Source organism: Henningerozyma blattae, chromosome 2, assembly GCF_000315915.1.
Source record: "Henningerozyma blattae CBS 6284 chromosome 2, complete genome".
In the NCBI taxonomy this organism is placed as follows: Eukaryota; Fungi; Ascomycota; class Saccharomycetes; order Saccharomycetales; family Saccharomycetaceae; genus Henningerozyma; species Henningerozyma blattae.
This window is the reverse complement of record NC_020186.1, coordinates 1880149-1899396: the sequence shown is the minus strand read 5'-3', so window position 1 is coordinate 1899396 and position 19248 is coordinate 1880149. Positions and strand designations below refer to the sequence as shown.

Below are 19248 nucleotides of genomic sequence, written 5' to 3'. Positions count from 1 at the left end.
TATGTTTAATGAGCAATTGGTATTAATAACAAATAAATTGTGAATTTAAAATTAATACTTAGGTATGAGTGATCCATTTTTCTTTTCTGTATTCACAATTAGGGATACAACAAATCCATGCACCACATAATAGAGCTCCGAGAATTTTTTTTGACTATTTTGCAATTTGACCAAAATTTTTCAAGAACATTCCTAATGGTAAAATTGATAATTATTTTCCGTCACTCACAATATTTTCTGTCACGTTTATTGATCAATTCTACAATTTACTTTTAAAATACATCAATGACAATGACTTCAGATATACTCATAGATTTCTAAAAATTGGAATCAAAAATATACTTTATTTGGAAAGTTTCAGTAAAGTTCTGTTAAAATTGGAGTATTAAAGTTATTCTATTATTATACATATATCTGGTAATAAATTAAATAAGTAGCGGTAAGCATACTAATATCTAGAACGAGAATATAATATGACGAAGTAAAATAGTTGTACAATAACAAAGCTAGCATTACAGTACTTATCAAACTAGCTAAATATTGGAAAAAGAAAAAAAAAAAAAAAAAAGGAAAAAAGGAAAAAACACCAAGATATATAGCAAAGTTGGAATATATCTGGGAGTATCAATGAGGCATTATTTCAAAATATAATTAAACTATGTAACTAGGTCAATGTTCTTGACACAAATTTCAAAAGCATACCTATAAATTAGTACCGAGCGAAGCTGTTCTGTTTCCTTTGTCAAGGTATCTTCATATTAAGAAAACCTGACTATGAATTTCAAATGAAGTTAATTGCTGAATTTCTTTAAAATAAAATACAGGATTAGTCTTTTGACCGATACCTTACCCTACCAATTTGCCGATTTCCAGCATTGGGATTTCTCGCAAAAGAATGACTATGTTTATCCCCTTGTGGTTGAATATAAGTTGATACATTAGAACGGCTATTTGTTAGTTTCTGTTTGTCTTCATGGCCTATTACCGTAGACGCAGTTTTGGATACTTGCTCTTGGCTCATATTATTCATTATTTGTGGTGAATCTTTGGAAACATCGACATTTTGTGAGACCATCTCCCCACCTGTAAACACTTGCAAAGGGGTTGAATATCTATCAGATATATCATTAACAGTATTAATCCATGATGAAAATTGATTTTGCATATCTCTATTGATTTTTTGAATAGATTCGAAATCTTCTTTCCTAAATGTTTTAATGGTATCATTTTTCAAGGGTTGAAGTAATTTATTAACGTCCAATTTAAACCGAAGAGTTAATATTTTCAAGTTTTGAACCAGATTAGCATTTGGTTTGATTGGTTTATCTTGTGCAACAATAGAATTAGGTTTAGGCTCTTTTAAAGGTGGAATTGACTCTTCGGACTTCTGTATGATTTTTATCCTTTTGGGTGGTCTTTCTTCAGTCTCAATTGTTGTAATACTATCTTCATAACCATTTGGTTTAGTCGGTATTGGTGTTGGCGTAGTAGAATCTGGCTGTGAATGCTCGATGGTTTGCTCTGAGCTGTCATCATTATCAATATCGGCATCAGTGCCCAATAAACTAGGAGCAGTGAGTGTATTTGAGAGATTCTCTGGGGAATCCTGAAGTCCACGAGGTATAACTAGCCCACGAAACATATTTTGTCTTTTTAAATGAAATTCTGACAAACAATTTTGCAAAAATAATGGGTTACAGCCAGAATGAGTTGGTATATCTTCAAAATTATAGCCTAATCGGGAAAGAGTAAGTAGTTGAGCCTGTACTTCTATTTTTAGAGCTTTCAATGGAAGTTGTTTCGGCTCGCAACTTTTGGAGTCTTCTATATGCTCTTTCTTGATGAATAAATTGTTTGATAGTGACTTTTTTTGTGCTGTATTAGCCAGGGAAGGATTTTGTACAGAGATATTAGCTTTCTTCAGAAGCTTTTTAGATTTAGTAATCTCGGATTTTCTAACTACTGGATGCTCAATTATTTTATCAGTATGTTGTGTGGAATGTATGTGCCAGGGTATTTTGGAATTAGAGTATTTCGTTTCTTTTTGAGGTATTACACTCGTTGTTTGCCTGAGCAGCATCTGAGTATTGCTTCCTGATTGATGTTGTATTTGATCTTTTATATTATGTGTTTGAATTTTACGCGTGAGAGGAGCTGCTGCTGGAGTAATTTGACCAAGTTCTGGTTGCGGAGATTTTTTTGCTAGCATTGACCTTAAAATTGCTTCTCTTTTTCTCTGTAAATCTTCAGTTAGTGGAGCCATAGCTGGGTATGTATAGTATAGTTATGAAAATGACGATTCACTTTTTATCTGAAATTTTACAAAAGCTTCTATTTGTTGGAGTTATTGCTTTAGTATGGCTTGTTTTTGATAGTACAATGTTTTAAGCATCTATTTCATTGGAATATGCATTCAAATACTCGATTCCGAAAATTCACATCGCTTTAAAAATATGCGCTAGAATTTCAAACATGAAAAATAACAAATTTGAAATACATTAGAAATAGCCGCCATTATGTTGCGACTTTAAAAAGTATAATTTAAAACTTTAACTAAGTCCGTATAAAATTACATATTATATTTAATAACTATGAAAGCAAATCTTCTTGTTCAGCTTCCAAGTTAGTATCAGTCGCAAATTCATTGAATTGTAGGAAGTGTGTAGCTCTATGAATATCAGCATAAAATTCACTAGGAATGCCAACTTTGTATTCAGTTGGCTGAGTGGCATCAAATCTGGCACCCATTAAAAAGTAATTCCATTGATCAAATTCAGGAACTAGGAAAGTACCCATTATACGATCAGAAAATAATAATTGTGCATGTGTGCTAAAGGAAGGGTCAAACCCTTCCGGTAGATCAGATATTTTATCTTTGTTGGCAATTCCCCATGCAAATCCCTCTTTGGTTAAATTATAAGCAGCAAGAGACACACTACCTGACCCTAAAGTAACAGTTAAGTCTATATATTCTGAACTATTTTTAGTCTTAAACATATGAGAGTGAGTAGTAACTTCTTGAGCTGTCATGAATTTCATTGGTTCAGTTTGTGTATGCATCCATCCCAACAACTCTAGGTCCTGTAGTTCGGGATGAGATGATGAAGAAGGAATTTCAGAAAGTTGAACTGTTTTGTTGTTTCCTAATTGTGGGGTTATGACAATTGTTTTGATTTCCTTGATGTTGTCATGGCCACCTGGAGACTTCCCAAATATAAATGCACCGACTTGTACTTTAATATCAGATATTTTCACAAATTTTTCTAGTAGGTTTCTTGGCAAAACGTAAATTTCTTTTTCTTCAATAAAATCGTCAGAATGAATATAGATATTTTTCAAGCGTAGATATAATAAATTGTTTGAAAGCATTGCTGCTCTCCAATTATTTTTTGAATCAAAACTTTGATTTTCATAATTTGCAGAAGTTACGACAACGATTTCTTCACCTTGAGCGTTAACAGTTTTAGATTTCATAACAGTAGCAGCGCCACTTTCTCCAACCTTAGATTCTTGTCTCGCTGCGGCTAGCTCAGCCATTTTCTGTCTCTTCACAGAAGGTGCCTTCAAATTTTGTCCTAAGATAATATCTTTGATCTCAGTTTGAGTTAAAGCAGATATATTTACGTTATACTTTTTACCATATTCCATCAAAATCAAATCACGCATCTGGCCTTCAATTTTGATCCATTGCTCATCAGAGAAAGAGGGCCATAAATGGTGTTCCTTTATTAAGATTGTTGGATCACCGAGGATAATAGTTTTGGCTTTTTCTTCATTAATCTTGAGTCCTCTTAGTAATAGAATTAATCTAGAAAATGCTGTATATGAAGAAACACTTTCCAGCCAATTGTCATATATGTTGAATAATACCATTTGGGGTTCAGTAGCTCTCATTACAACATCGGATATTTTATCAATTGCCATGGAGGCAGAAAATGGTAGTCGAAGTTCCGTAGGTCTGATTGAAATATTTGGAAAATCAAGCATATGAACTTCAATTGGATCCAGCATTGCTTTTCTAGTAGCAATAATCTGCTTTGGTTGCTCTTCTTTGGGTAATGATCTAACTAACGCACTGACTTCTTCAGCTGTTTTCCATTTAGCTAATTGACTCAAACGTTTTTGCCCTGACCATACAGATGTATGAATGATTTTCAAAAACAAGTGGCCTGTCTTTGGATTCATCATAAATACAAACCCATTGACTGGCTTTGTCGCAACGTTACCTTCATGAGTTTTATGAACCATTACACGATAGACATTTGTGTCATCAATAAATAATTTGATATCGTCATTGAAAAGCTCAGCATAATTTGAGGAATTCAAAAATGGCTCTTGAACATTTGATTGATATATTTGTAACCCTTTTCTAATACGCTCACGTAAAACATACAGAGCAGGATTGGCTTTCATTATCGTTTTCATACTATTCTGCACCAAGGGCTTTAGACCATTAAACCAGTTACCATATACATCATACATATTATATGCCAAATCAATGCCAATCATTACACCTGTTGGTGATGGATACATACTAATATTGTCTGTAGTATAATCTAGGAACTTCGCACGTACGTATCTTGAAATATCATGAGAATCATAGTCACCATACCTTAGTTGCACATCAAACCACATGTTCGTTGTTTTTATATTCTTGAAATTGTCATTATTAGAATGTAAAAGTGATGGTTTTGAGACTTCCCATTCATAGTTACTCTTAATGGTAATATCTGCAGCTGAAGAATTCATTTTATAAGACTTTCTGGGATGCACGGCTTCTTTCTTAACTGACTCAATTTGTAAAGCATCTAATTCGCCATCTAAGATCTGGCATATGTCAAATACAACACTTTCATGAATCTTTTGCCATAAATGGGCACGGAAAATTTGAATCAAAGAAATTTTTAGTGTAGGTATTTTACCATGAAGAAAAATACCTGTCAAATCTAACTGAACTTGGAAACCTACATAAACATTTGCTCTATTAATAGTTGGTGACCACCATAAAGTGAACCTTCTATTTGGAATTTGACTTAACCCAGTTCTTTGGGCATGGGTTAACTTTTTGAATTGCATAGAATCTTCAAAGCCAGACGCTTTCTCCCAAAATAAACCTTCCCATGAATTAAAGCCAGTGCCTTTAAATAGAGTATGTTCTAGAATTGTTTCAATACCACCAAGAGCTTGAATTACATCTGTACGGTAAGCATTTAAGTTCCATAGCTTACCATCATGGCGAGAGCTTGTCCACCAAAATGGACTATTAAATTCAACTGAAAATTGTTTAAAAATTTTACGAATACGATGGCCACGATCATAAGTCAGCGTGTGTCTATCTCTTTGAAATAATGTGCTTACACGTGGTATACCTCTATCCCAAGAGTTTTCAAGTTCTTCAAAAGCTAGTCTTCTATTTTGCTCTATTGCTTCTTGGCGTTTTGTTGCATATTCAGACCATACACGTTGTGAATCAAGAAGTTCATTCTCCCATGTGGTAATGTAACGAAATATTGTAGGTATTAATTTATCATCCTCATGAGTCATACCTGCTCTAAAATGTGTAATTCCACTTTCTGTTTGTTTCGACCAATTTAAGTCAGACGCAGGTATTAAAATATGAGAAGCGCTTATCATTCCTAAACCACCTAGCTCTTTGGGAGTATAAAATACAGCTGGAGGAAAACGAGTAGGCATTTTTGAATTTAATCCCAATTTTACACGATTCTGGATACGTGTTTCACATTTAACCAAAATATCCAGAAGAGATTCAGTAGAAATAATAGCTTCTCTAAAGTATGTAAATAATGATATTAATGCAGTATTCCATTTAGCAGCAACTTTAGTAAATGTAGTAGAGCCAGATGACATTAATATACTTCTTATTCTACTTTCAAATCTAGTTACCTCATCCTCTGTTACCTTTAGATATGCCTTGGCACTTCGTTGTTGAGTTTTTACATTTATTAAGTCCCAAACACCTTCGTCATCAGAGATAATTTCATCCATTCTCTGTTTTGGTAGGATCCGGACTTCGAAACCACACATAGAGAATAATAAATTTGGATTATTTTTACTATAAACAGAGACAAAAGTGTTTTTCCAATCTAAGACAGCTAATGATGATGGAATGCGTCCTTCTATTTCCCAAAATATAGCCTTTCCTAGGTTGACATCCTGTCGAATTAATCTCATACGAGCATCACGAGGCCAGCATTTTTTATTATTATAACTTATTCTGTTTTCAAAATTTGGATCAGGATTTTCTGATAAATATTCAGAGGTTAGTTCTTCTGAATCATCTTCGTTAAAATGAAATAGTACGTGAATCTTATCCATATATCTAGAATAGATTTTGATTGGATGTTTATTTTCAATAGCTCGAGATTTAAATTGAAGAAAATCATTAGGAGAACTAGGAGATCCTGCGATATCAGTAGCTCTTTCTAGACCTAAAATAAGTAGATCAATTACTAAGCCATAATATTGGTAAATAAACGAGGTAAATTCTATCCCTTTTATTAGGCCATATTTATTAATATGACTCATATCCTTAAAATTTATTATGACATTATTTTTAGACATCATGTAATCTGCAAGGTTCGGATCTAAAACTAAACGTAGTAGACGATTCATTAAAGTAAAATCGATCTTATTGGATATTTCACCAAGGCTAGTTTCAAACATTGCAGCGCACTGGCCTTCTGACGTATCCCATATATTATCAATATTATTAATGCCTTGACACCATTTGTAAACTAATTGCGGAGGGATCTCTGAATCACTAGGTTTGATCCAGTTAGGAAATAGCTTTCGCTGATCAGCTTCATACCACAGATATTGATCCAGATAAGCATCCGTTATCTTTTCAAGGGGGTCGATTTTATAAACTGGTGATATAGTTTGATAATGATCCATCATGCTTATATCAACTGGCTTAAAGACTCTTTGAGTGAGTAAAAATTTCTTGATACGGTTCAAAGTATTATGTGGATTGTCATACGCCTCTTCTATAAGAGCTAATTCCTCTCTTTCTGAGGCATTGAGACGTACTTTTGACCCATATGAAGATTTTAAATTCTCTAAAGCAAGAACCAATATTTTTGTATCATGCTTATAGGATAGTGGAGGGAAAGGAATTGGTGAAAAACTTCGAGATTCCAACCATTCTACCATGTTGGAAAATACTCCGACCGCTTCATCAGGTGAGATTTCAGGGCCATTTTTTTCAATGTTCTGCTGACGCTCCTGTTCCTCCTTTAACCATATTCTCGTTAATCTACCCAAATTTTTCTTAACCACAGTTTTTTCTACATGGACTCCACGCTGAATTCGGTCCCTGTTGTAATGGGCAGTAGATATCCATCCATCAGCTTTGGCTTTCAGATATTTACTAATGATATCTTTGATAGGTTTAGGCATACCAGGAACATCCCAAGGGATATTAGCTTTCCAGCACCTCCATGCTTCACTTAAATGTTGTAGCACCGTCCTTGCTTTATTTTGTCTTATTCCTTCAGGAATCATTTCCAGAATATCATTCATTACAGATGCCCTCAATTCCAAATCGTAATATGCATCAGCTCTTTGTTTAGTGGTTGTTTTTACTATTTCATTTGAGCGGCCTTCAAATTGACGAGTTAGTAAATTGCTTAGCCATCTTTCTAGAATTGGAATTATACCTCTCATAAAAAAAATCCACACTCGCCAGGCTGGTTGCCAAAAACCACAACCAGGGCCTTTGCCTATTACTTTATTGAAACGATAATAAATGACATGTTTCAAATCCTTACATGCTCTGATTTGGTGCATTACTTTGTATTTATAACGATATATACCAGTCAGTTGGCCCAAATGGTTTAGAATATAATAAATACCGTCAGCTAGCTGAAATGCATCTACGTTACCTAATCTAAACTGAACGTGGGCATCAACTAATAACTTAATAACTTTCAGAATTTCTCTCATTAAATGAAATGCGTTCCCAAATCTAGACTTTTTTCTCTCTTTAGTGGTTAAAGTCTTCGTCGGTTTCAAATTGAAATTATAATCCAGATGTAAATATGTTAAACCCCTTTTATGAATTAATAAATTTAGCATATTATGACCTTGTCGGCAAACTTGTAGTCCTGCTTCTACCCAGTCGATTGTAGTTTGTTGAAAATACTTAGTATTTTTTAAACTCTTGATTAATTTAGTCTTATTTCTACTTTTATTAGGGCCTTTTTTTAACTCATTCCTTACAAAATTTTTTAATAATTTTTGGTATGATATCCTTACTTTAACAGGATATTTTTCATCTGGATGCTGTAAATACCATTTTTTTATTAAAGGTACATCTTGTGCGCGGATTAGTTTACCCTGTGTTCTATTAAATGGATATGATGAATTATATAAATTAACAGAAGTAGTAGCATCAGTAGCGTCAATATTTTCCTTATTTAGAAGGGGAGAAAAGTCCTCGGAAAGGAAAAAATCATCTATCTCTTCTTCATCAGTTTGTACCTTATGTCTTTTTGATTTTGCAATAAGTGGATTGAAAGATTTATTAAATTTAAACAAATTTACCTTCTCTACATCTTCATTATTATCTAAATTTTTAACTAAGCATGATATTGGATCGTGATACCAATTTGTTGCGACTGATCTTGGGCGTGAGTTGTGAAGTTGTGGATATGCAATTTTATATTCACTTCGAATTGGTATTCTAAATATAATTCGATCGATAGAGTTAAATTCATTAAAATCTTCCTCTTCTTCTTCCTTGTATAAAGGTTCAAATTTTGGGCCTCCGGGTATGGCATTGTTCAAAGCCTTAGATGTAAAAAAAGACTTTCTGTCGAATAAATAATAATAATTGTTATCCAGTACCTCATTTCTCAATGGAGTAGATAATCGATGTAAATTAGACATTATTTTATTATTCACATTCCAAGATTTATATGAGGTACCATTCACCATTGCAGTATCGTGTAAAGGTTTTGAGTCATAAATCCAATCCTTAATCTCTCTATCATATTTGTTATCTAGCTTTAAGTTAATTGCATCTAAAGGTTCAGTATATTGAATGTTCTCAGTATATGACAGTGGAGGCTCATCGTCATCAAATGGAGGAAATCTCATACGCTTGAAGTGGGTTCTATCACGCTTGTCTCTTCTCATTGCAATCCATACAGTAGACCATTGAGCAACATATATTGGTTCAATTACTCTTGGTATTTCATTAACAAATGTAATTGCACCAGAGTTATGATAAAGAACTTTTACTTCCTTAACTTGTTCCCATGGTTGCGGCATGTTTTCTAACAATTTCAAAACTGCATGTGGCATATATTTTAGGGCATTTAAAAACGCACGTTTATCATAATCAAATCTTTTAGAAGCCATATCTGAGTGGCTTTCTATTATTTTACGGAGATGTTCAGGAGGCATATCTACCTTCTGAAAGTATTTATTAGCTCTGTGATTTTTCTTACTCAATTTTTTTCTCTTTTTATTATCAGTTATAATTGTAGAGTTATTTTCGAAAGATCTTTTATTAGTAATGGTAGTTCCACTTTGAATGGCATTTGGTGTTATCGAAGGTGGTGGAGGAACTTTAATAGACGACTCATCTCGATCATAATAATTTTCATTATCAAGTTCCATAGCATCTAAACCTGGAGGAGGTGGTGGTAAAAATTGATCATCATCTACTGGGCCATTTTCACTAAATCCTGGAGGTGGAGGTAGTAACAATTGATCATCATCTATTGGTCCATTTTCATCAAATCCTGGAGGCGGAGGTAGCGGTAGTACAAAATTCTCATTAGAAGGTTCGTTATCCATATCTCTGTCAGCATCGAGCCCCGGAGGAGGTGGTGGGGGAGGTGGTAAGTCATGATGCTCACTCATTACCACTTTCTTTCCTTGTAGGTATATATATCTTGGTGAATCTTCTATTTTCTCACCGCGTATTATAGTTTGGCTGTTCGTGTTCTTTATATCAAGAGAAGAATGTAGATGTAAAAGTTATTTTTTTAATTCGCATATGCTGCACTAAAAAACGGTCGATCACGTGTATATAAACATTTTTAATATGCAACATAGTACTAACAGAAATAACTTCTTCACGATCATTTTGATATTTATTGATTATTTGAAATCCAGGTTATTTGGATGTAAAATACCAATAGAGGATTAATGTAAGAAATCATTAAGGTTAGACGTTAGATAGTCTATATACCTAGCTTATTTAACTTTTTTTGGCATTCTCTTGCTATTCCTCTTGCCTCCTCGATTTCTTGAGAAGTACCATGCGTTACTTTTATAGCATAATTATAGGCAGCTTTGTAATTATGGCAAGACTGTTCATATCTTGTTAGCCAAATCCTTGCTTTGGCTGTTTCGTCTGTAACAGCACCATCAGTTAGTTCCTCTACATCTAATGTTTGAATCATCATTTTCTTACAGTTTTCAATATCATCCATCTTTTCATATAATATAGCCAATTTATATAATATTATTGAGTCTTGTAACGCTAAATCTGATAATTGTAATGCACGTTTATAACATTTAAGTGCAGAATCGGTATTGTCTACAATAAAATAGCACTCTCCTAAAGCTTGCCACATTCTCTTGTCTAAAGGCTTTAGAGCACACGCCTTTTGAAAATAATATAATGAATATAAGTGCATATCTAATACTTCATATGCTTGGCCAAGTCCATACCATGCTTTAAAATCTCTTGGATTTATATCTACAGCTCTTCGGTAGCATTCAATGGCGGCATGGGAATTTTTCAGCTCCACGAATTCATGGCCCATTAATGTCCATGCGCTTGTATTTTTTTTATTCAAAGTCAGTGCTCTTCTAAAATACATAATAGATTTTTCATGTTCCTGTCTGGTACTATAGAAATTGGCAATGATGCAGCATGTTTCCGGTCGAAATCTATCTATTTGTGATGCAAATTGAGCCAAATATGATAATTCAGGCTGCTTTTCCATGACGAACAATATATGTGAGTATACATCTAAGTCATCGAGTCTATAAGGATCCATTTTAATAACTTCTTCAAATAGAGAGCACGAGGTTTTGTAAACCATATAATTATGGTTAATTATTGCAGTTTGAGCTTTTAAAAATGCAAATTTTGGAAATGTAGAAAATAATAAATCTAATTCTTCACCAAATTCATCGACAAAGTTATTGCTAAATTCTTGCAACAAATTTAATTTAAAAAATTTAATCATGATATTGAGGGAGGGATGTTGCTGTGTAGGTGAATGCTCTAAACAATTAAAATAAAATTTCTCTTTCAAGTATCGTAATAGCTGTACTGATTCATCAGGGCGCTCTAAGCAATCTGTCAATTCAACCCAGCAAGTCCAATTAAAAGAATAATAAGAAAGTGACTTGAGAATAGATGATACAGCGTGTTTCTTGTTGTTTTCTGCTTTTTGTAGAATACCTTTAAGGTAGTAAATTAATGCAAATCCTATTCCTTTATGTTGTTCTTCAACTTTTGTTTCGTATTCGGCTATATATTGATTTACTTCCTTCAGTATTAGTCCAACGCTTAAATCTTGACCATTTCCAATCGAAACTGTCATTGAATCCTTATTGGTAGTTTTATTATCTGATTTAAATCCATAAAAAGATCCTAGCATAATATTACCCACTTCTTCTTCAGTTTGTTCATTAGATTTGTTTGGGCGTTTCCCTGTTAGCAACAAGCTCTCTGCTGACTCTTGAACTTTTTTATCCCATGAAAGATACATGCTGTATAGTCTTAGAAATACTAAGCATGGATTAGTGGCATTTTTTAAAAAAAATGCAGCTCTATCAAACTCTTTTAAATCAAATAATGACGATGCCAATAAATATAAATCATTTTCTGAAGTAGTAAATCCAAAGGTGTTAGACTTAGATAGAGTATCGAATTTCATATTATTTTCATTAGCATTATTACTCGTATTATTTCCATTAATTTTGCTATTCATCATTCTATTCATATTATTCTTAGTTGAATTATTACTGGTGTTGGTATGGTTATTACTATAATTACTATGATTATTGTTATGTCCTTGAACACGTCCTCGGAGTGGTGAGTCATACGCAGGTATTCCTGAACCACTAGATTCGATGTCTGGATAAGATATAGATTCACACATTCCCACTAGGGCTTCTGCTGACCACTTTGCCGAATTGTACAGTTTCATCTGAGAAAGCTCAGCGGCTGATTTTCGAAGGTTCTGCCTTATTTCTTCAATTGTTTGCGCTTCTTCTATGGTGCCCATATTTCCTGATTCTATTTAGATATATTTACTTGTGCTATTTAAAAAAAAATCTAATTAGTTTAGTTTTGGCTGTTCTTGTTTTATAATGCTATTTTTTTCTGCTATTATTATTGTTTTATTTAACGTGTTTCAATATTTTGAAATTTTAGTGGTTAGGGTTTTCATTAGATTTTAGGAAATAACCCTGATATTTTTTCCAATAATACCTATTGGCAAAGCGCAAAATTTCAACCAACTTGCCAAAATGCTATCATTAAGATTAGCCTTTTGAAAACAAATGATTGCTTTAAAAATATACGAGATGAATAGATGCTTTAAGGAAGAATTCTAGATTGCCCTTTAAAATAAAAGTAAAACATCATTTTAAGACATTCGTATATCCGATGAATAATTCTTATTTTGAAGCATTATCTGAACAGGAAGGACAATTAGAAGCAAGTCATGACTCCGTACAAAAAACTATTAATTTATTAATACAATTAGCAAATGATAATGATGATGATAATCATAAACTTGAGCTTTTAAAGAGACTAAATGATGAATACCCTAAACTTTTAAAAAATAATACAGATTTATATCATGGAAAATTTAATGCTATTTCAGCCAAGATTGAAAATGAGCCAGCACCGCTAACTATACATGATAGTAATGTTCTTGCAGATGAAGCTAAAGATTCCCTTGAAGAATGTGTAAATGAGATCGAAGAAATATACAGAAATTCTCAAAAGTATATCAATATGGTGAATAGGTTATCAGTAGACCTGGCGAAACAAATTGAGACTGCCGATATACGAAAAGATAAATATATCGTTGATAATTGGTTACCACCAAAGGAGATTGAAGAAATATTACAAGAATTTACAGATGATGACAGTGAAGCAGTGAGGTTACGAGCAAGATTGGAGCAATATTTAGATCAATTAAAAATGGAGCGTGTGAAATATACCCTTGAAAATCGCTATACTATAGAAGATAAGTTGATTTTAGCAAATAAAGAAGTAAATAGATGGCGTATTGAATGGGATAAATTAGAAACATTGATGTTTGGCCGTGGTCCAAATTCTTTGAAAAATATGTTACAAAAAAATGAACAATTAGCTGAAAAACTAAAAAGCGCTGAATCTCAGTGATAGTAATTGATTGGGAATAACCGATAAACGAATATAGCATGTAATGCGTAGACTTCACGATAAACAGTTTTTAGAGTTATAAGCTATAAGGATAATGTTCACTGTAATTTTAACTGAATCATTTTCTTACAGTCCTGTGTATAATAATATATATATATGTTGATTTATGTAGGTTCGAATTCGACTATATTTTAATTGAAATATGCATTCTTTTTATTTTCTTTACTTTTTTAAAAAACTATTATGTTTCTAATTTATATGATAACATCGTGCGGCAAAGAAAATTTTGCTCATCGGTTATACATTAATACTAAGAGGGATAAAAAGGAAGAAAAATTGTGTGCATTACAATACTAAAGGAACTCTATTGATCTATATTTTCAATAAGTTGTTAGATAATATAAAGTTATATCCATATAAAAGGTAACTTAAAATATAACATAACAAATAACGCTAAAATTAGTATAAAAAATAATACTTTGTGAACTTACAATGTCAAACAGTATTACTAACTTTGAAAATTTAGGCTTATCAAGATGGTTGGTTGAATCGCTAAAATCTATGAAAATTACTACACCAACTGCTATTCAAAAACATTGTATTCCAGAAATCTTAAAAGGAAGAGATTGTATTGGTGGTGCAAAGACAGGTTCTGGTAAAACTATTGCATTTGCTGGCCCCATGCTAACTAAATGGTCTGAAGATCCATGCGGTATGTTTGCTGTGATATTAACCCCAACAAGAGAATTAGCTATGCAAATTGCTGAGCAGTTTACTGCACTTGGTAGTAGCATGAATATCAGAGTTTGTCTGGTTGTTGGTGGTGAAAATATTGTTAAGCAAGCTTTGGAATTACAAAATAAGCCTCATTTTATTATTGCCACACCAGGTAGGCTAGCGCACCATATTCTAAGGTCAGGGGAAGATACTGTTGGTGGTTTTATTAGATGTAAATATTTAGTTTTAGATGAAGCAGATATCCTATTGACCTCTACTTTCAGTAAAGATTTATCAGTTTGTATAGGTAAATTACCTCCAAAAGAAAAAAGACAAACATTACTATTTACAGCAACTATAACAGATCAAGTGAAGGTATTACAAGATGCCCCTAAACATGATGGTAGACTTCCATTATTTTCATATCAAGTAGAGTCTATTGACAAGGTGGCAATTCCATCAACCTTAAAGACCGAGTACGTTCTGGTTCCAGGTCATGTCAAGGAGGCATATTTATATCATTTATTAACTTGTGAAGCATATAATGAATCAAGTGCCATAGTATTTGTTAATAGAACTGTGACTGCGGAAATATTAAGAAGAACGTTATACGATTTAGAAGTAAGGGTAACGTCACTTCATTCTCAAATGCCACAGCAAGAAAGAACAAATTCATTACATAGATTTAGAGCCAATGCGGCAAGAGTGTTGATTGCCACAGATGTTGCTTCTAGAGGTTTAGATATTCCTACGGTTGAATTAGTTATAAATTACGATCTACCGGCGGACCCAGATACCTTTATTCACAGATCTGGTCGTACCGCTCGTGCTGGGAGAACTGGTGACGCTATATCTTTCGTTACACCAAATGATATCTCAAGAATTCAATCAATTGAAGAACGTATCAATAAGAAAATGTCTGAATGTGATAAGTTACACGATACCGCTGTTATTTAGAAAATCGTTAACTAAGGTTACAAGAGCTAAGAGAGATTCGTTGATGGCAATGGAAAAGGCCAATTTCGGTGAGAGAAGAAAAATCCAAAAGCAAAAGCAAATGAATGGAAAGAGTTTAAGAGGTTGAAGTGTATTAGCATAGAATACTTATTGTATATTAATAATTCATAATAATTTTATATTTTATAGATGATAAATAATAATTACTATTCTTTTTTCAAAGCAGGCCGTGCACGAATGTGAAAATCAGTATAACGCCAGACTAGCGATGAGCTGAAAAAATTTATTTTTAATAGTATTTTAAGCTTTATTTACCGTTTTAAGTACACCAAGAGTAAATATTATTAAAAGTATGTCTAGGGCAAAGGAGATTCAAGAAAAACTAGCCTTACAGGCTAAATTACAGGTTACGTTTAACACTAATCAATCGATAATTTTAAATTGGCTGGGAGACGAAAACGGAGATAATGAAAAGGTCAATCAGGATTTCAAAGAATTAAGTGAAAGTAAAGACCAATTTTTTAAGCTACCTGTTATCCAGCACGGTACAGGTTTAGGTGTAGTTGATAACTCAGTTGATAAAAACGATAATTTAGATATTCATACAATAGGTGATTTTATTTCCAGTAACAAAAAAGTCAGTACATTATCTAAAAAGAAAAAGAGAGATCCCGCTGATTCATCTAACTCTCATGGAAATAATATATACAGAATTGCTAAGAATGATACAACTGCCATGGTTGCTCTGAAGAGAAAGATGAGAACAACTGAACGAATAAATAGTAAGAAAAATAGCGATACTAGGAGTAATTCTAAATTTATGAACGCAAAGGTTATTGAAGTGAGACATAATGAAGAAAATACTGATGATTCAAGTGATGAGGACGAAAAATCTAATCCAAGAGCGGCTAAGAAAACATTTGGTTTGCTATTCAACAGTAAAAAGAAGAAGTAGACCGCCATTCTCATCTGTCAACCTAGAATTTCGATATTTTTCTTTTCAATATAACGTCACTACAAGCTACTAATCTTATACTAGACTGTAAAAATATGTAGTATACAAGACAATAGATCATTTTTCTTTCGGGATAATATTTTGGGATACATTATTGAGTAACAACGACAGTAAGTCAATTTAAAGCTTTTATGGTAAAGCGATCCTTCGATAAAAATACAATTTCTAGTTTATCAAAGCTCAAATTTGGCTTTTTTTTAGCTATATAATTTGTGAAATCAACATAATGAACTAATCAAGCAAAAATATGCTGTATGGCCTTATAAATATATCTTTTTCATCGTGTCTGTAATATCAGATTGTATTATATTGTTTTTTTAATAAGATTCTTTTTAAAGTTTTATAATTTTACTTTAATTTGGTAGCGCCGTTTATTTCTAATAGTTTAGAGCGATAAATCTGCGAACAGCACATATATAAAATCTCCTTTGGACCCTTTACTGGAACGATTTAAAATTATTATATAAGCAAAAGTTTAGAATTAAGCCTAAATAGCCTGTTTTTATTTTAGTTTGAGTGAATTACTGAATTAATTAACTAGCCTGATTTGTAATTGGATTATTTATAATTTAACAGAATTCACTACTAATATAATCATAATGGAATTCGGTTCTCTTCTAAAATACAATTTACCAGCCAAGATTTTCCTAGATACGTCATTCTTTCAAGAATTAGCAAGACTAAAATTGGATGTTTTAAAACTAGATACTACAGAATTAAACTTAATCGGGAACATTGAGCTACAAGATTTACCTGCTGCAGAAAATAATGGGCATTTATTTTTAGATAGCAAGAGCTTTAGTGATAATGATGATCGTGCAGTTTTTAATGAAACCTCGAATAGCTTATTTGGAGATATATTAAATTTTAATACCATCGAGAACTTCAAATCATTAAATAAGCAGGAATATATTATAAAGAAAGGGCATGAACTCCTATGTCGTGGTTTGACAGATATTAATAAATCTGTTGGGTTTTCAATAATTAGTTACTGTGAATTAAAGAAATACAAATTTTATTATTGGGTATGCTTCCCTTGTTTTCAATTTGAATCATTATCCTTTTCCTCTGTCAAAATCGAAACTACTTCTATTTCACCAAAACTAGTTCTTTCATGTCAAAGTTGGTTCCAAGAGAATCCTAATAATTGGATAGCTTTGTTAGATAAAGGAAACAACAATAGATTAGTTCCATATTCTAAAAATAGTAATCTATTAATTAGTAAATCTACGGGAGTAGCTGCTATTAAAGATAGTAGCCTTATAGAAAATGTACCTTCAGCCTTTATTAAAAATATACTTTCTATAATTAAAGTAGACTATCCCCTTTTAAAGACGATAGAAATTTATTTTATTAGAAGTAACTCATCAAGTTTCGTGGAAACTATTGAAATATGCACAAATTCAGACAACTTGGCAGCAAATTCTAAATTAAAAGTAACCGGTTGGGTAAAAAATCAATCAGGTAAACTATTACCATCTATTATAGATTTAAGTGTTATGATTGACCCTTTGAAGATTAATGAACAATCAGTGAAGTTAAATTTAAAATTAATGAAATGGAGGATTGTTCCAGACTTGGATTTAAATATCATTGAAAATACAAGTGTATTAATTTTAGGATCAGGTACATTAGGTTGCTATATTAGTCGTGCATTGTTGGCTTGGGGTGTAAGCAAAATAACATTTGTTGACAATGGAAAGATATCTTATTCAAATCCGGTACGACAACCACTATTTAATTTTGAAGATTATGGGAAGCCAAAAGCAGTAACAGCTGCAGAAGCACTTAAAAAGATTTATCCTCTTGTAAATGCAAAAGGGATTCAGTTGAATATACCTATGATTGCACATCCAGTTACTTGTGAAGAACGTGAAAAAAAGGAATATATGGAATTGTGTACATTGATTAAGGAGCATGATGTCATATTTTTGGTAACAGATTCGAGAGAGGCAAGATGGGTCCCGACAATTCTAGGTAAGCTAGAGAATAAGATCGTAATCAATGCTGCATTGGGATTTGACAGTTACCTTGTAATGAGACACGGTAACAATGAGAATAAGTTGGGTTGCTATTTCTGTCAAGATATCGTCGCTCCGGGGGATAGTCTAAAAGATCGCACTTTGGATGAGATGTGTACAGTTACAAGGCCAGGTATTGCATTGATGGCAGCATCTCAAGCAGTAGAACTAATGGTATCATTACTGCAATCCCGTATATCTGATTCAGATTCAAAAAATGCCAATAACAGTGATGATAAACAATGTATTCTGGGCGAGATTCCTCACATGATACGTGGTTTCCTTAGAGATTTCAAAACTTTAAAACTAGAAATCCCTCAATATGAATGTTGTTCTGCCTGTAATGATATAATCATAAGAACCTGTGAAGACGAAGGTTGGGATTTTATTAAGAAGGCATTAAATGACAAAAATTACATCGAAACTTTAAGTGGATTAGATAAGGTCAAGGATTTGACTGATGATATACTTGACTTCGATGATGAGATGAGCCTTTCAGAAGGGAACGAAATAATATGAGATTCGCTTTAAACTAAATAATAACAGGGCTACCAAAGCACTGAAAGTAGATATATTTTCCTTCAAAAACATCTTTCATTGTGTACCATACTATATTCATTGTATCTTTACTCAGCTCATCTAACTTTTTTTTTCTTTTTATTTCATCTTTTTCCTTTATTTAATTGTTTTTACATTAACAGGTAGCCGAATTAACCTAATCAGAGCAAAATTTAAATTTTCTTTTCTTCAATTTGTAGATTATTTTACCCTAAACAATCATTTTTAATTTTTTTGCCTCTTTTTATTTCTTTTTTGCATGCCTTTAAAGTGCCTATAACCTCTTAATACCGTTTCTATCGAAATACAAATACCCCTTCATTACTTTAATAGTTTTAATTGAAAATGATAGTTGTAAATTCAATGTTGAGTTTTGAAAAGACAGTGCCATCTTCTTACTGTTCAGCTCAACATCAGAAGATCCAAGAATCTCAAAATGTCAGCAGTTACTGCCACTCGTGCCCAAAACGCCAATAAGCACAGGTTCAAGTAGATTTTGCCATTTCCAATCACGTTCCTTCTGATCAAAATGAAAACAATAAAATTCCCCATATAGTTGTAATTTCTGCCCA

General features: G+C 32.6%; 7 protein-coding genes across 7 annotated transcripts; 4 read left to right on the top strand and 3 right to left on the bottom strand.

Annotated features, from left to right (window-relative positions):
* Positions 1-826: 826 nt before the first annotated feature.
* TBLA0B07990 (uncharacterized protein) lies at positions 827-2263 on the bottom strand (the record flags this gene model as incomplete). Its single annotated transcript, XM_004179086.1, has 1 exon — positions 827-2263. The coding sequence occupies one exon, from the start codon at positions 2261-2263 to the stop codon at positions 827-829; it is 1437 nt and encodes a 478-aa protein (XP_004179134.1).
* A 326-nt stretch (positions 2264-2589) lies between these two features.
* Positions 2590-9891, bottom strand: PRP8 (U4/U6-U5 snRNP complex subunit PRP8; the record flags this gene model as incomplete). The annotated part of the gene is made up of 1 exon (XM_004179085.1): positions 2590-9891. One exon carries the CDS (start codon positions 9889-9891, stop codon positions 2590-2592), a length of 7302 nt encoding a protein of 2433 aa, XP_004179133.1.
* A 323-nt stretch (positions 9892-10214) lies between these two features.
* Positions 10215-12278, bottom strand: CDC23 (anaphase promoting complex subunit CDC23; the record flags this gene model as incomplete). The annotated part of the gene is made up of 1 exon (XM_004179084.1): positions 10215-12278. One exon carries the CDS (start codon positions 12276-12278, stop codon positions 10215-10217), a length of 2064 nt encoding a protein of 687 aa, XP_004179132.1.
* Positions 12279-12661: 383 nt separating this feature from the next.
* On the top strand, positions 12662-13408 carry THP2 (Thp2p; the record flags this gene model as incomplete). The annotated part of the gene is made up of 1 exon (XM_004179083.1): positions 12662-13408. One exon carries the CDS (start codon positions 12662-12664, stop codon positions 13406-13408), a length of 747 nt encoding a protein of 248 aa, XP_004179131.1.
* A 492-nt stretch (positions 13409-13900) lies between these two features.
* On the top strand, positions 13901-15082 carry DBP8 (ATP-dependent RNA helicase DBP8; the record flags this gene model as incomplete). Its single annotated transcript, XM_004179082.1, has 1 exon — positions 13901-15082. One exon carries the CDS (start codon positions 13901-13903, stop codon positions 15080-15082), a length of 1182 nt encoding a protein of 393 aa, XP_004179130.1.
* Positions 15083-15434: 352 nt separating this feature from the next.
* NOP19 (Nop19p) lies at positions 15435-16037 on the top strand (the record flags this gene model as incomplete). The annotated part of the gene is made up of 1 exon (XM_004179081.1): positions 15435-16037. The coding sequence occupies one exon, from the start codon at positions 15435-15437 to the stop codon at positions 16035-16037; it is 603 nt and encodes a 200-aa protein (XP_004179129.1).
* Positions 16038-16696: 659 nt separating this feature from the next.
* ATG7 (Atg7p) lies at positions 16697-18637 on the top strand (the record flags this gene model as incomplete). The annotated part of the gene is made up of 1 exon (XM_004179080.1): positions 16697-18637. One exon carries the CDS (start codon positions 16697-16699, stop codon positions 18635-18637), a length of 1941 nt encoding a protein of 646 aa, XP_004179128.1.
* Between the last annotated feature and the right edge of the window lie 611 nt (positions 18638-19248).